This window comes from Lipotes vexillifer, unplaced genomic scaffold (genome assembly GCF_000442215.2).
Source record: "Lipotes vexillifer unplaced genomic scaffold, Lipotes_vexillifer_v1.1 scaffold916, whole genome shotgun sequence".
In the NCBI taxonomy this organism is placed as follows: Eukaryota; Metazoa; Chordata; class Mammalia; order Artiodactyla; family Lipotidae; genus Lipotes; species Lipotes vexillifer.
In genome coordinates this window covers 4,172,406-4,185,386 of record NW_006798383.1, presented here as the reverse complement: position 1 = coordinate 4,185,386, position 12,981 = coordinate 4,172,406, and the positions used below count along the sequence as shown (strand labels likewise).

The window sequence follows — 12,981 nt, the reverse complement described above, 5'->3', positions numbered from 1 at the left end:
TATCCCTGCTGCCCCTCTCCCCCCTATCCCAGCCTCCGCTTCTGTTCAGGTTGCTTCTGTCTGGCTTCCTCTCTGACACAGTGTTTCCATCTGCCCTTCCCTGTCTGATCTGCATCCATTGCAACTTGGGATTTGTTCCTCAGGCTCCGGAGTCAGCATTGGGCTTCCTGGCCCCCCAGGGCCCCCAGGCTTGCCGGGAACATCCTACGAGGAGCTCCTCTCCTTGCTCCAAGGTAGGGCCGAGCAGGGCCATCTGACCGAGTGCTTCGGGGTGGACGGCAGAGCTCCTTAGCCCAGGCTATGACCGATCTTTGCTCTTCCTTGGTTTCTCAGGGTCTGAATTCAGAGGCATTGTTGGGCCCCCAGGTCCCCCTGGGCCACCAGGGCTCCCAGGCAGCGCGTGGTCCAGCATCAGCATGGAGGACCTCTCATCCTACCTGCAGAGTAAGGAGTGAGGCGGGCGAGGGCTGCAGCCTGACCTCCAGGGCTCCCGCGGGTCTGAGCCAGGGCAGCCATGGAGGGCTCAGCCCAGGCACCAGTCCTCCTAGAGCGGGTACAGGGCCGGGCTCTGGGGCCGTGGGGGGTGACACACTTGACGTTGAGGTGCTTTCAGCCCTGGCAGGGGGAGAAGTGGGGGGGACACCACGCATCCAAGTCACGAGAGAACTCAGGGGCCAGCAGGTGACCAGGTGCCCAGCTGGGAGCCCCAACTCCCAGCGGCAGAAGGGCTGAGGGGAAGAGATATGACTTGGGTTGAATGAGGCCCGGGACTGGGGGTGGAGAGCAGTGGGGAGCAGTCACTCCAGGGGAGGACGGGACACGCGTGTGAAGGCCTCCCTCACCGCCTCCTTCCAGACGGGCCCAGGCTGGGAGTTCCGCGGTCCTGGCAGGGGATCCCTGATCTTTCTCTCTCTCTTGCCCCCTGCTCAGCTGCTGGCTTGTCATCCATCCCAGGCCCTCCTGGTCCCCCTGGCCCCCCAGGCCCTCGAGGGCCCCCGGGGGTCTCAGGAGCTCTGGCGACATACGCAGCTGAAAACAGCGACAACTTCCGGAGTGAGCTGATCAGCTACCTCACAAGTGGGTGTCCCTGACGTCACTCTCCCTCCTCCATCCCCTCCCAGACCACGCTTCTCCCTGTGAGAGGGGCAGCCAGCCGGGGCGTGAAGGGAACTGGAGGCCCAACGCATAAGCCGCCCTGGTTGGTGGAGGAAGCCCGGCTTCCTCCCAGCCCACATGCTCCCGCTCGGTGCGAGTTCACATCCTGATCAGGGGTGCTGAGGCCCTGGGGGAGACACCCCCAAGTCCCACTTCTTTCTCTCCCCCAGACCTGTGGCTCCCACTAGTGCTGCTGCTTCCCCACAGGTCCTGACGTGCGCAGCTTCATCGTCGGCCCGCCGGGTCCTCCCGGGCCCCAGGGTCCCCCCGGGGACAGCCGCCTGGTGTCCACGGACAGCTCCTACAGCCGGGGCGGCAGCTCCTCTTCTCTCAGTCGGGCCTCTTCCTACAGCTCCTCCACGGGCATAGGAGGAGCCAGCGGAGGCTCCCTGGGCGAAGGGGGAGCCTTTGGCCTGGACGTGGGCCGGGTCCGAGGCTATGGGGCAGCGGCAGAAGGCGGCATGTATGGCGGTGACGGTGGTTTCGGGGCCAGCTTTGCCGGAGGTCTGGATTACAACGAGCTGGCCGTTCGGGTGTCTGACAGCTTGCAGCGTAAGTGAGGACACGTAGGCTTCAGCACTGCGGGGTTACGGGAGCATGTGAGCATCTCCACATCCAGGAGGACAGCAGTTCTGGAATCAGACGGGCAGGGACTGAAGACAAGCTTAGATCAAGGGGCCCAGTCGAGACTGGAAGCTATGCTGCAGGAAACAGAGATGCTGGGGTCTTTGTCCTTTGTTTTCCCAGAAGAGTCTATATGACTATGAAGCTTTTCTGGTGGGGCTGCGGGAAGGTTGTTGACTAGGAAGCCCTTTCCCGGGCGGCTCACCAGCACAGCTATGCAGTAAAAGGCCTGTGAAACAAGCCCACGGAGGCGAGACGTGCCTGTCAACAGGGGAGACTAAGGAGGCTCTTCCCTCGCTGCCGCACAGAAGAGCTTGACTGGGATGGGAGCCAGACAGTCAGAGGGCACCGCGCTCCCACCGTGAGGAGGGTGCCGGGTGACCCCTGCTGCCTGTGCCCACCCACTCTGGTTTTTACAGGTCAGGGCCTGCTCCAAGGGATGGCCTACACTGTGCGGGGCCCACCAGGCCAGCCTGGGCCCCAGGGGCCCCCTGGCATCAGCAAGGTCTTCTCCGCCTACAGCAACGTGACCGAGGACCTCATGGACTTTTTCAGAGGTAAGGGCATGCGCCCCGACTACTTTCCCAATACGTCACCTGCCGTGCAGTCTGCTCCACAGAAACCAGTCTCCCCAGAAAGCTTGTTAACACTTGAGATGCTGAAAATCAGATAAATTCTGAACCGTTTTCTTCTTACAAGTCCAAACTCTACCACTACCTGCCTGTGTCAGTCTGAACAAATCACTTTACTTCCCAAGCACCAGGACGAGCTCTCGTCTAAGGCCGGTTTTTCCCCCTTGCAGCTTATGGAGCCATCCCAGGACCCGCTGGGCAGAAGGGAGAGATGGGCATCCCTGGCCCCAAAGGTAAGTGGTAGCAGGAAACAGCCAGCAGGGTCCCGTGTTAACGACTGCCTCTCGTGGGAAGCAGCTCCCTTGCCAGCGCTGTGCTGGGAGCGTGTGCGGCTCCTTCAGGCCCTGCACTGTGCCTCGCTTAGCCGTGCCCCCTTCTGTCCTCCTAGGTGAGAGGGGCCCTGCTGGGCCACCAGGTCGGCCTGGGCCACCCGGCCCTCGAGGACACAAGGGAGAAAAAGGAGACAAAGGTAAGCCTCATTTGCCACAGTTCCTGGAGTGCCGGGAAGCAGGCCACATGTTCCAGAGCAAGCCTGAAAATTTTAGGCAAATGCCAGTTATGAAAGGCAGGTACCGGCAACAGCATACTTTGTGTAACTATCAAATGAACAGCCAGGGAGAAAGGAAGAAGAGTGTCAACGCAGGGAGGAAAAGGAGAACCAGGCCGGTAATGAAACAGGGTAAAATCAATTTAAATCAATTGACAGTCTTACAAAAGGGTTCATCTTTCAAGCCGGTCTTGTAGTAGTCACAGTTACTGTAATCAGCCGAGCGGAAGTCCCCACAGACCACAGGACATTTTCTAACTTCCCATTCATCTTCCAACTTCTAGGTGACCAAGTCTATGCTGGCCGGAGAAGGAGAAGCATCGCCGTCAAGCCATGAGCGACCCTTGGCGGAACAGCCGCCTGGACCAGTTCTTGCAGTGGCTTATGGCGCTTATGTCAAGACCTCTCCAGAGGGCAAAAGCTGGAATCTCACTGTCCTACTGAGGCAGCACAGCAAACAGTCAACTAGAACCCTTATCTTAGTCTGGAGCAGAATATATGTACGTAGAATTCAGTCCAAGGTGCACAGTCTGAAACAGCTTCACGGGGTAGACTCAACAGTGGCCGCGTGCAGTGTGGGAGGATGAAGCTGGCCTCCCTGCTGTCCCGGCCTGAGCTCCTCGGCTTCTTTAACACTGAGCTCAAGCCCCAGCCTAGGAAAGCCAGGTACATAACAGTTGTTTCAGGAGCCCTTGAGCTTCACCTTAAAAATGAGCCCAGAAAATGGAAGATGGGATGGGGGTGTCTTCCTGGGAGCCACTCGATGGGACTGTTCTGGTCAACACTGCAAGGCTGTGCTCTCAGCTCCTTTCTCCACTCTGCATTCGCTAGTCATAGAAAAAAACTCTCTCAGCTGAAAAACTTAAGAAATCCACTTCCCCTGAAGGTGGTGACAGGGTTTCTACTAGTTATTTCTATGTATCACATTCCCACTTAGGTTTGTTTGATTGCAGCTATGATCTGTCTCCATAGGTCCACGCTAGAGTTGATAGTATGTTGCACTGAACTAGGTTGCAGCCAATAGGAAGAGAAAGGCAGGGGGCAAGGAGGAAAGAAGGGGAGGGGAGGGAGAGCAGACTGCCTGACACCGGAAGCCGGCACCCCTGCTCTGCACTTAGGAAACGCATGGGGGACTGGGCGCAGTTGGTTTTATTGCACTTTTCAATGTCTGCAAACATTCATGTGGTCTATTAGATGAGTCATTTCAATTGCAAAATTTCCAATTAAAGGGTTTTTTCTTTTTTAATATGTTTAATGTGCTCCATCTAACCAAAAAAAAAAAAAAAAACCAGAAGAAGGGAGGGGAGGAGGGAAGAAGGAAGGAAGAAAGGAAAGGAGGAAAAGAAAGAGGGAAAGGAAGAAAACATTTTCGGTTAATTGACATTTTACAGTCTAATGAAAACTTACTTACTAAGTAAAATGAATGAATGCATCGTGCCTTTCTCACATTTTAGTTTTACCTAAAGGCTGACTCAATTTGTTTTTGTAATAGTAGCTTTAGAAGCTCAAGTATTATAGCCCCTTTAATGATCCTTACCTTGATTAACCAGACTTTTGAGTTCTGTCCTAGTTATGAGATCTGCCTATCCAAGCTATCCAAAAGTCTTCATAGAATCGTATGCCCAAGAGAAATAGGGTAAAAGCCCAAACTCGCTGGCTTCTCTGGACAGAACCCAGATATGAGATATGTCCTCAGCTGCATGGCGGTGGATCTTAGACTCTTTTTTTTCATTAAAAAAAAAAAAAAAAAAGTCAAGCATGAGCTCCACAGTATGCAATGCTCCTGGATTAGAAAATGACATGCTCCATGTCATTAGAAAATGACATGCTCCTCCCTCCATCCAAGCTGACCACGTGCCAAATGGTCAGCCTAGTATGTCTACTGAATCTTGCATGAATGTATGAATGATGAAAAGAGGTTGTTTTTAGAAGTGACGTCACAGTTTGTGAAATGTTTGGTGAGAAAAATAATCCATTCCAAGGGGAAAAAAGGACATTAAAAAAGGTATATATACATATGATGATGGAAATATTTTAAGCACCACCCAAAGGCGGGGTTTGGGCAATGAAAGACACTCCCAAGTTACCAGTAAAAAGGACCCTCTTGTGTGTGATGACTACAGACGGTCTGGAATGCTAGTAAGTCTGACCGGTCAGAAGATCTGGAGGACTGTGAGTTTTAAAAAATAATTAGGATTTTAAAAAATGCTACAAAATGTTCTCATGCAGGACAATCCAGTTTCAAATAGTCTCAATAAAAGACTGCTTCCCAAAGTAGAGTAAGAAATAACTTTATTTTTCATTTGCCAACCCCATGATTGAAAAGACATGTTGCTCCCGAAGAGACAAGAGGCATTTTCTGAAACAAAATTCTTTCTGAAAATTTAGCTTGTGAAGTTATTACACTGCAAATCAGAGAAGGATTACAAAAAGCTACAGCCAACATTTAAAACTGGTATCACATTCTACCCTAAGCTTGGTAACAGAAGTTTTAAAGCTGTATCAAAACCATGTCAGCCACAGGATAGCAACAGTAGCGGCATTAACTGTTGTGCCTTCAACTTAAGAAAAGCATTTAAAATATCCCATTTCCTATAAAAGATCATTTCCCAGGAAAGAACTGATTTATTCAACCAGAAGCCTATTAGAACTGGAACTACAGAGCTCGCCGCCTCCACCTCACAGCTCTACATTTCCCTGTAATCAACAATATCTCTAGCTAATCATTTGACAGAATTTGGCTTCTCAGAAGAGTCTTTGTCATTTAAGCACAGTGTGGAATGGGGGAAAAAGTGTGTACTTACAAGGGAACTAGGAGACTACAAAAGACAATCACTTCTGAAACTCACTGATGCTCAAGAAATCAGAGACCCTCCATCACAGTGGGTCTCATATGCCTGAGAGCTTTGTGCTTGAGGAAACACTACTTAGAGGTAGCTCTGGTTCTGGTTTATATTTAATTACAATTTGCTGTAATCCTGTCACAGGAAAGTTTCAACATTTTCAGCAAGGTATAAGCACTCCAAATTTCCTCCTTACCCACCCTATAGCTTCCCCATAGAAAACGGTAAGAAAAAGCTTAACTGTGAGTCCATATAGTATAGCGGCTAATTCAGCAATTCACACCCAACCATGGATTGACAGGACTAGGAAAGGCAACCTGGTGCAACGAGCTCCATGAGCTAGACCTGCAGAAGCGTGGTGGCCTGGCGTGTCCACAGCACGCAGGGAGAGGAGGGGAGGCTGAGTAATTAGGGGGCACACATGGAGAATTTCTTCTACGCATTTCATAGCACATTCTGCCACAGCAACAAAACCACCAACTCAGGAATGCATTTGACTGTACTCTTTGATTTCAAAGATGTCTGTGTCCCTCCCCAACCCCCCACCTACGCTTCATGCAAGAGAGAAGGATCACACTTCTGTACGTGAATACAGGGCCTACAGCAAGAAGTGGGCAGGGATGGGTACGAACAGCACGGTCTATACAACAAAATACCTTTTGAAAAGATTTGTGTAACTTTAAGTATTAAAATGAAGGTGTTACCTCTACATGAATATCATTCTGTAGTCCTGCTCCTACATGCATATGGTCTGGTCACTTTTGAAAGAGAACTCGAGCATGAACAAGGAATCCAAAGGGCAGTTTTACGGGAGATGCAAGAGGTGCTAACAAACTTACCAGCGTGTCAATCGTTCTACTCTGAGCCTCTTTATTCAATACTCTGTCAACTTGAAAGGAAGAAAAAGAACCAAATATTCAGACCAAATTAATTATGTGCCATAAACTATTCAGCACACAGGATATCCTTTAAACGATACTGAAAAAATGTCCACTGCCTGAAGTATTAATTTTGAAAAAGCCAATAAACTGAAAATTTCAAAGGAGAAAGTGGTATGAGAACCTTCTTCCTCTTCAAATAAATCATTAAATACACTGGCTAACATTATACTGTCATTTCTATCATAACAATATAAACAATTTCCATCATCACCCTGAACATTACTTTATAAAGATATATATTTTAAAAGGCTTTCAAAACATTTTTCAACCCAGCATTTGAGAGTAAAGCATTAAGAGTTTTGTATACAGTAACACATTCATGTGATAAGTGTATGAATTTACAACCATACATAATATATATATATGTATATATATTCATATAAAAAACAAACTTGGCCAGAAGTTAAGGCTACCTACAAAGTTGTCCAAGTAAATTATGCTTGTCAAAACAATTACAAAATTAAAATCACATGCATTTTTAAATCATCTAAACCACTGAAAAAATAAAATAAGGTTCAGCATTCAAAGTTTTCAAATTAACTGCAAGAAAGTGCTACAGATATTTACATTTTCTTAACATGAATCAGTGTTCCCACAAAGTTTCATTTGCATTTTTCACGAGCCTCAAGTGTAATATAACTAAAAACTGAAATTTCTACAATTTGGTACCTGGCACTCATGACAGAACAGGCGCACATGGCAGGCAGCAAGCTTCGTCTACAGATGTACTGTCTCACACCCCGAAATATGGTTTATAATACTGTTTCGACCTGACACATGCTTGAAATTCTAACCCTCAAAAGGGACTAGAGTGAGCATTTCATTAATAATTACATGTATCAGCAACCTCATGATAAAGGTTTCAGGCTTTTCCCACTCAAATCAAAGTAAATAATTTAAACATGGAACAAAACAAAACCAAAATATAAATGACTCGATCTCAAAACAACAAAAAGTCATCTCTGATATTTGCCTAAATGTTTTAAATTCTTAAAAACTATTCTGAACAAATGCCTCTTTTAAGATTAATTTCATAAAAATATATTCATAAATATAACTCAGAGCCTGCCAGCCTCCAACAGTTTTAAACAGAATTTGCTAAGATGGGAGAATTCATTTAACCAGCTCATGTATTATTTTAGGAAATAAGCTGAGATAGCTATATCTGTATTTTTTTTAATTTGGTGAGTTTTACATTTCCAATTTGGACATCTAAAAGCTACCGTTTATTTTTTTCATCTTTCCAACTTTGTACAACATATACTTTAGGATGAAAATTTCTATCGACTGGTAATAGGAGCAAGATTTAAAAAACAATAATGCTTAATGCTAAGGGTGTTTTGTCCCTGTTGAATCAAAAAAGGAAATGCAATTTTAGACTCAACTGAAATTTAGTGTTTAGGCACTATTTTAATAAAACTAGCACCCTTAATTATTAGCTCATGTCTAAACAGGTAAGTATTTTAGACAAATTATTGAAATAATTTTTCTCTTTTAAAAGAGTTTGATGCTAACATTTAAAGATAACAGATTTATTTACTGAATCAATATCATACTTTGAGCAACTCATACTTTTTTCATGAGAGGTGATTCACCAAAAAATTATTCCAACTCTCTACAGCAGTTTCAACTATAGATTTTAGGCATCACTGAGAAGTTAAGTCAGGAAAAAAGATATTTAGTAATACTTAAGTGACGTAACAGGGTTTTTTTAAATAACTTTAAACATTATCTCTCTACCAGTTTTTCAGGTAACAGTATCTAAACAACACAATTTTTAAGATTATATACAAAAATCACCTTAGGGAATTACTGCAAGATGCTACTTTGCCAGCATGGCCCAGCATCTGTCTTAGTGCCTTTCCCTTTATCTTTGCTAAACAAATAAAACAAACAAAAAAACATCTAGAAGGTGAGGCAGGTGATTGTCTTCGTGAGCTCTCTGATACAGACTATGGCAGAAGATAAAGAGAACAGAATGACATACTTAAGAAGACAAACCCAACCACAGAATGCTTCCCATTGTTACGATCCAGTGGAATGCAAGCTAGGAATAGGATAGAATTTGGAAATCCGGCTCTGTGTTGATGGGTTAAGGCATTCAGACTCCCCGGTCATTTTAAAGAACACTTCCTGTTCCTGTAGTTTCCTAGCAAACTCCTCTTCCAGTGTCTTAAAAAGGAAGGGAAAAAGAAATTATGCACTGGTATTAAAAACAGAATTTACTCTGACAGCCCAGATAAAATTATTTGCCCCAAAGACTTTGTTATCCTAAGGAAGAAGAGACTGCTCAACAGCTAGAAGCATAGGCTGTACAGCCCTGGGTTCAAGTCCTGCCTCAGCCACATGAATGGATAACTTGGGGGCAATTACTTAACTTCTCTATATTACAGAATCATTTCATTCTTCTGCTATGAAACAGCGATAATACCTTCTACTGGGCTGCTATGAGAGGATTAAATGTGATAATAATGTACTTAACACACACTAGGTACTCAACAGATGGCACCTATTATTAACTATTGATATTAACTGTCTCTTCCACATGGAACTTACCATTTTCCATTTTTATTTTGATTACTGACGTGCATGTCTTTTCTTTCACATTGAACTATAAACTGTTTGAAGGTAACACCTAAACCAGATTCATCTTTACAACCCCACAATATGGAACAAATATAATAACTGCTCGATAGATATCTGAGGTATCAACTACTTTGTGGACAAGTGCCTCAGGAGAAGCAGTGCTATAAACATACAAAGTACAGGAAAAGATGGAAGTGTAGGAAGGTTTCTCAGAAGAGGAAAACCACGAGCTTAGTTTCAAAGGAAAGATAAGAATTTGACAAGACACGCCAAGACAAAGTGGGGGGGGGATGGGGAAGACACGCCAGACAAAGTGAGCTGAAACAATGCACAGAGGCAGGAAACTGTGGAGTTGCTGTGAGTAACGGTGACTATACCCAGTACTGCAACATGAACTGGGAACAAAGTGGCTAGTGGGAGATGAAGCTAGAAGGGCTGATATGGGCAAGGTGTGGCACTATGAAGGCTTCAAAGTCAAAGTGAGGCGTTTATATTCTACTCTGTTGGAACTGAAGATTTATCAACACCACTATGACAGTAACAGAGATGCTCTTGAGGATAAACACTCTGGTGATGGCAGGCAAGTAGGAGGAAAGGGAATAAGAGACCAGAAGGACCATTAGGACATTGCTGAACAATTTTAAGCAAATAGTAGGAAGACAGTAAAGGGAGAGAGAAATATTATGAAATAAGAGTCAAAATTATTTGTCATCTGATTGAATGTGGGGTGTGATAGAAATGAAAGGTAATTCAGGTTTCTAGCCTAGATGTCAGGTAAGAGAACAGGAATGTTAGGAAGAACACCTGATGGTGGGTAGGACTGGAGAGAGGGGGAAAGATGAGATGGAGATGAAGGAAAAAAGATGTTGAGTTTAGTTTTATCTCCACTGAGTTTACAATCTTTAGTCAACGTTCAACAACATTCAACAGGTATGTACTGATCATTTACAATGTGCAGGAATTGTTCCAGAAGCTGGGTATGTATCAGTGAACAACGAGATAATGTCCCTGCTTTCAAGGAGCTTACATTCTGGTGGGAGAAGACACACAATAAAGAAATGTGTCTGGTGGTGGGAAAGAGAAATATTATGAAATAAGAGTCAAAATTATTTGTCATCTGATTGAATGTGGGGTGTGATAGAAATGAAAGGTAATTCAGGTTTCTAGCCTAGATGTCAGGTAAGAGAACAGGAATGTTAGGAAGAACACCTGATGGTGGGTAGGACTGGAGAGAGGGGGAAAGATGAGATGGAGATGAAGGAAAAAAGATGTTGAGTTTAGTTTTATCTCCACTGAGTTTACAATCTTTAGTCAACGTTCAACAACATTCAACAGGTATGTACTGATCATTTACAATGTGCAGGAATTGTTCCAGAAGCTGGGTATGTATCAGTGAACAACGAGATAATGTCCCTGCTTTCAAGGAGCTTACATTCTGGTGGGAGAAGACACACAATAAAGAAATGTGTCTGGTGGTGATGAATATTATGAAGAAAAACAAAGAAAGGTTGAGGGGATAGAGAATGTTTGAGGTAGGCATTGAAGCTATATTTTATATACAGTCATCAAAAAAAGAAACCTTTGATGAGATGATAATGGGACAGAATGAATGAAATGAGGAGGAATGGAACATCCATATGGAAAATGAGAGCTGAGAGCACGAACCCATAATAAAAACAATAAAATAATAACCATAACAATCATTCATTGGATCCTGACCACATCTCAAGTACTGGGACAAGTACTGTACACACATCACTTCCGTTAACTGTCTTAACAACCCCAATTAGGGAGGTAGTAACATCCTCATTTTACAAATGAGGAAAACTGGGCTCAGAAGTGTTAAGAGACAAAATTAATCAGTGTCAGCACTGAGATCTGAACCCAGACCTGTATGACTTTATAATTCATGTTCTATACAAGTTTTGGAATTGTCCTTAAACATGCAGCTGAAGCCATGACAATCTACAAGATTGTTCCCATTTCCTTGATTAACCCACTGGGTGAATGGAAGAAAGGAATGGTTGAAATGTATAGCAGGCAGGAAGCCCAAGAGAAAATAAAGGTTTAAGTTTGACAGTTGGCAAAGAGAGAGAATCATACAGTAATAGCAAAGACAGAGTTGAAATGGTTGACCAGTTGGACCAGGCTAGCAGAGAGTCAAGTGCAAACAAAGAAGATAGCTGGCTGCCTGGCTGGCTGGCTGGCGCGGTGTAGGAACCCATCCCTACTTTACTAAATTGTCAATTAACACAGCACACAAGGGCCGTGTAATCTGGCTCCAGTCGACCCATCCAGACAAAGCTGTCATCCCTTCCCTCTCTCCCTCCCTAATGCCTACCCACAGGCACACACTCCCTCTAATGCTACAATGATAGGGAGCTACTTATGATTCCTGTACACATTATTTTCACTCATTCTCTTTTCTGTACTTAAATTGCCCCATTTCCACTCCAATCTGTCAGTCCTCCTAGCAAGCTCTTACTCATCTATCAAGCCTCACTTGGCTTACAAGGCATCTCCTCTCTAACCCTTCCTGACTTCCCTGAGCAGACTTAAGCACTCCTCCTCCTTTGCTGGCACACCGTGCTCCTCTGCTCTGTATCTTGTGCTTACCTCCTTCAGACAAATGCTGCTACTGATCTGCAACGGCTTGTCAACTAGATTCTGAACCTTTCGGGGACAGAGGCTTCGACTCTTCAGCTCTGTGTCTCCTGTCCCTGACACTGTTCCTGACACACATTAGGTAAAGAGCCAATAGCTGGCAGGATGGAGGGATGGATGAATGCAAGCATATTTTAATTAAAGCTTTTAAAATTACCTTTTTCCTAGGTCTCAATTTCTCTCTCCATTCCTTTAATTCTTGGCTGTGTTCCTCATCTAACTCCTTTAGTTTCTGAGTCTCATGCTCAACCAAGAGGTGGCATTTTTCATTCTGAAAATAAAGTTTGGATTTAAAAAATTTCAGATCAAGTTAGTAATTTTTCACAAATACAATTATCTTCCAAAATAATAAAGTAGTCATTAAACATAAAGCTATTACTGAGGTTGAAATTCTCCTCTAACAACCAAAGGCCAAGAATTATGAAAAGAGTCATAACTTCATTTTTGCAAGTTTAGAGGCTAGATCTGTTATCCATATGAAAAGAACTTGAATAGAAAGTAGTTTGATCCTGATTTTCCTTCTAAGAAGGTTTACTCACAAAACTGACACTTCAGAGGGCAACTTGCAAGCATTTTATCCAATGGTACCATAACATGGGGTTAGAAACTATTCCACTCTAGTAAATTAAGCAAATATGTAGCATATCCACAATGTACACACTACTCGGAAACTGTAAACATTTTAGAAATTATATTACATTACATTATATTATACTATATTATATATATTAGAGAGCTGCATACCCCAGGTAAGGTTCAAAAACAGTCCTCTCTAAAGTAATGTTTAAATTCCTTAGGAAAAGAATTCTCATACACGTATCACCTTTTTCAAAAACCTTGAAGAAAATGAACTATTTCTCCTTAAATAAAAAGAAATTTTAAATTCAGAATGATAAAAAAAATGCCTACATCATTTTTAAAACTTTGTTCATCTTCTTTGCAAACTACACTAAAAATTCTCAATAGTACTTTTGAAAGATGTAACTTCT

General features: G+C 44.1%; 2 protein-coding genes across 3 annotated transcripts in view; one reads left to right on the top strand and one right to left on the bottom strand.

The window, feature by feature from the left end:
- COL17A1 (collagen type XVII alpha 1 chain) overlaps positions 1-3,295 on the top strand; it is a 51,104-nt gene extending 47,809 nt beyond the window's left edge. The window contains exons 49-56 of the mRNA XM_007470439.1: positions 144-233; positions 334-444; positions 931-1,077; positions 1,363-1,707; positions 2,199-2,336; positions 2,582-2,644; positions 2,800-2,880; positions 3,243-3,295. Coding sequence (XP_007470501.1) covers positions 144-233; positions 334-444; positions 931-1,077; positions 1,363-1,707; positions 2,199-2,336; positions 2,582-2,644; positions 2,800-2,880; positions 3,243-3,295 — 1,028 coding nt within the window. The remainder of the gene's footprint in view (positions 1-143; positions 234-333; positions 445-930; positions 1,078-1,362; positions 1,708-2,198; positions 2,337-2,581; positions 2,645-2,799; positions 2,881-3,242) is intronic.
- Positions 3,296-6,816: 3,521 nt separating this feature from the next.
- Positions 6,817-12,981, bottom strand: part of SLK (STE20 like kinase) — a 56,392-nt gene continuing 50,227 nt past the window's right edge. Inside the window, exons 17-18 of one of the 2 annotated variants that reach the window (XM_007470438.1) lie at positions 12,150-12,263; positions 6,817-8,914 (exon numbers count right to left, since the gene is read on the bottom strand). In XM_007470438.1, the coding sequence (XP_007470500.1) occupies positions 8,768-8,914; positions 12,150-12,263 (261 nt within the window). In that variant the 3' untranslated portion in view covers positions 6,817-8,767. The remainder of the gene's footprint in view (positions 8,915-12,149; positions 12,264-12,981) is intronic. The other variant, XM_007470437.1, reaches the window with a different exon arrangement.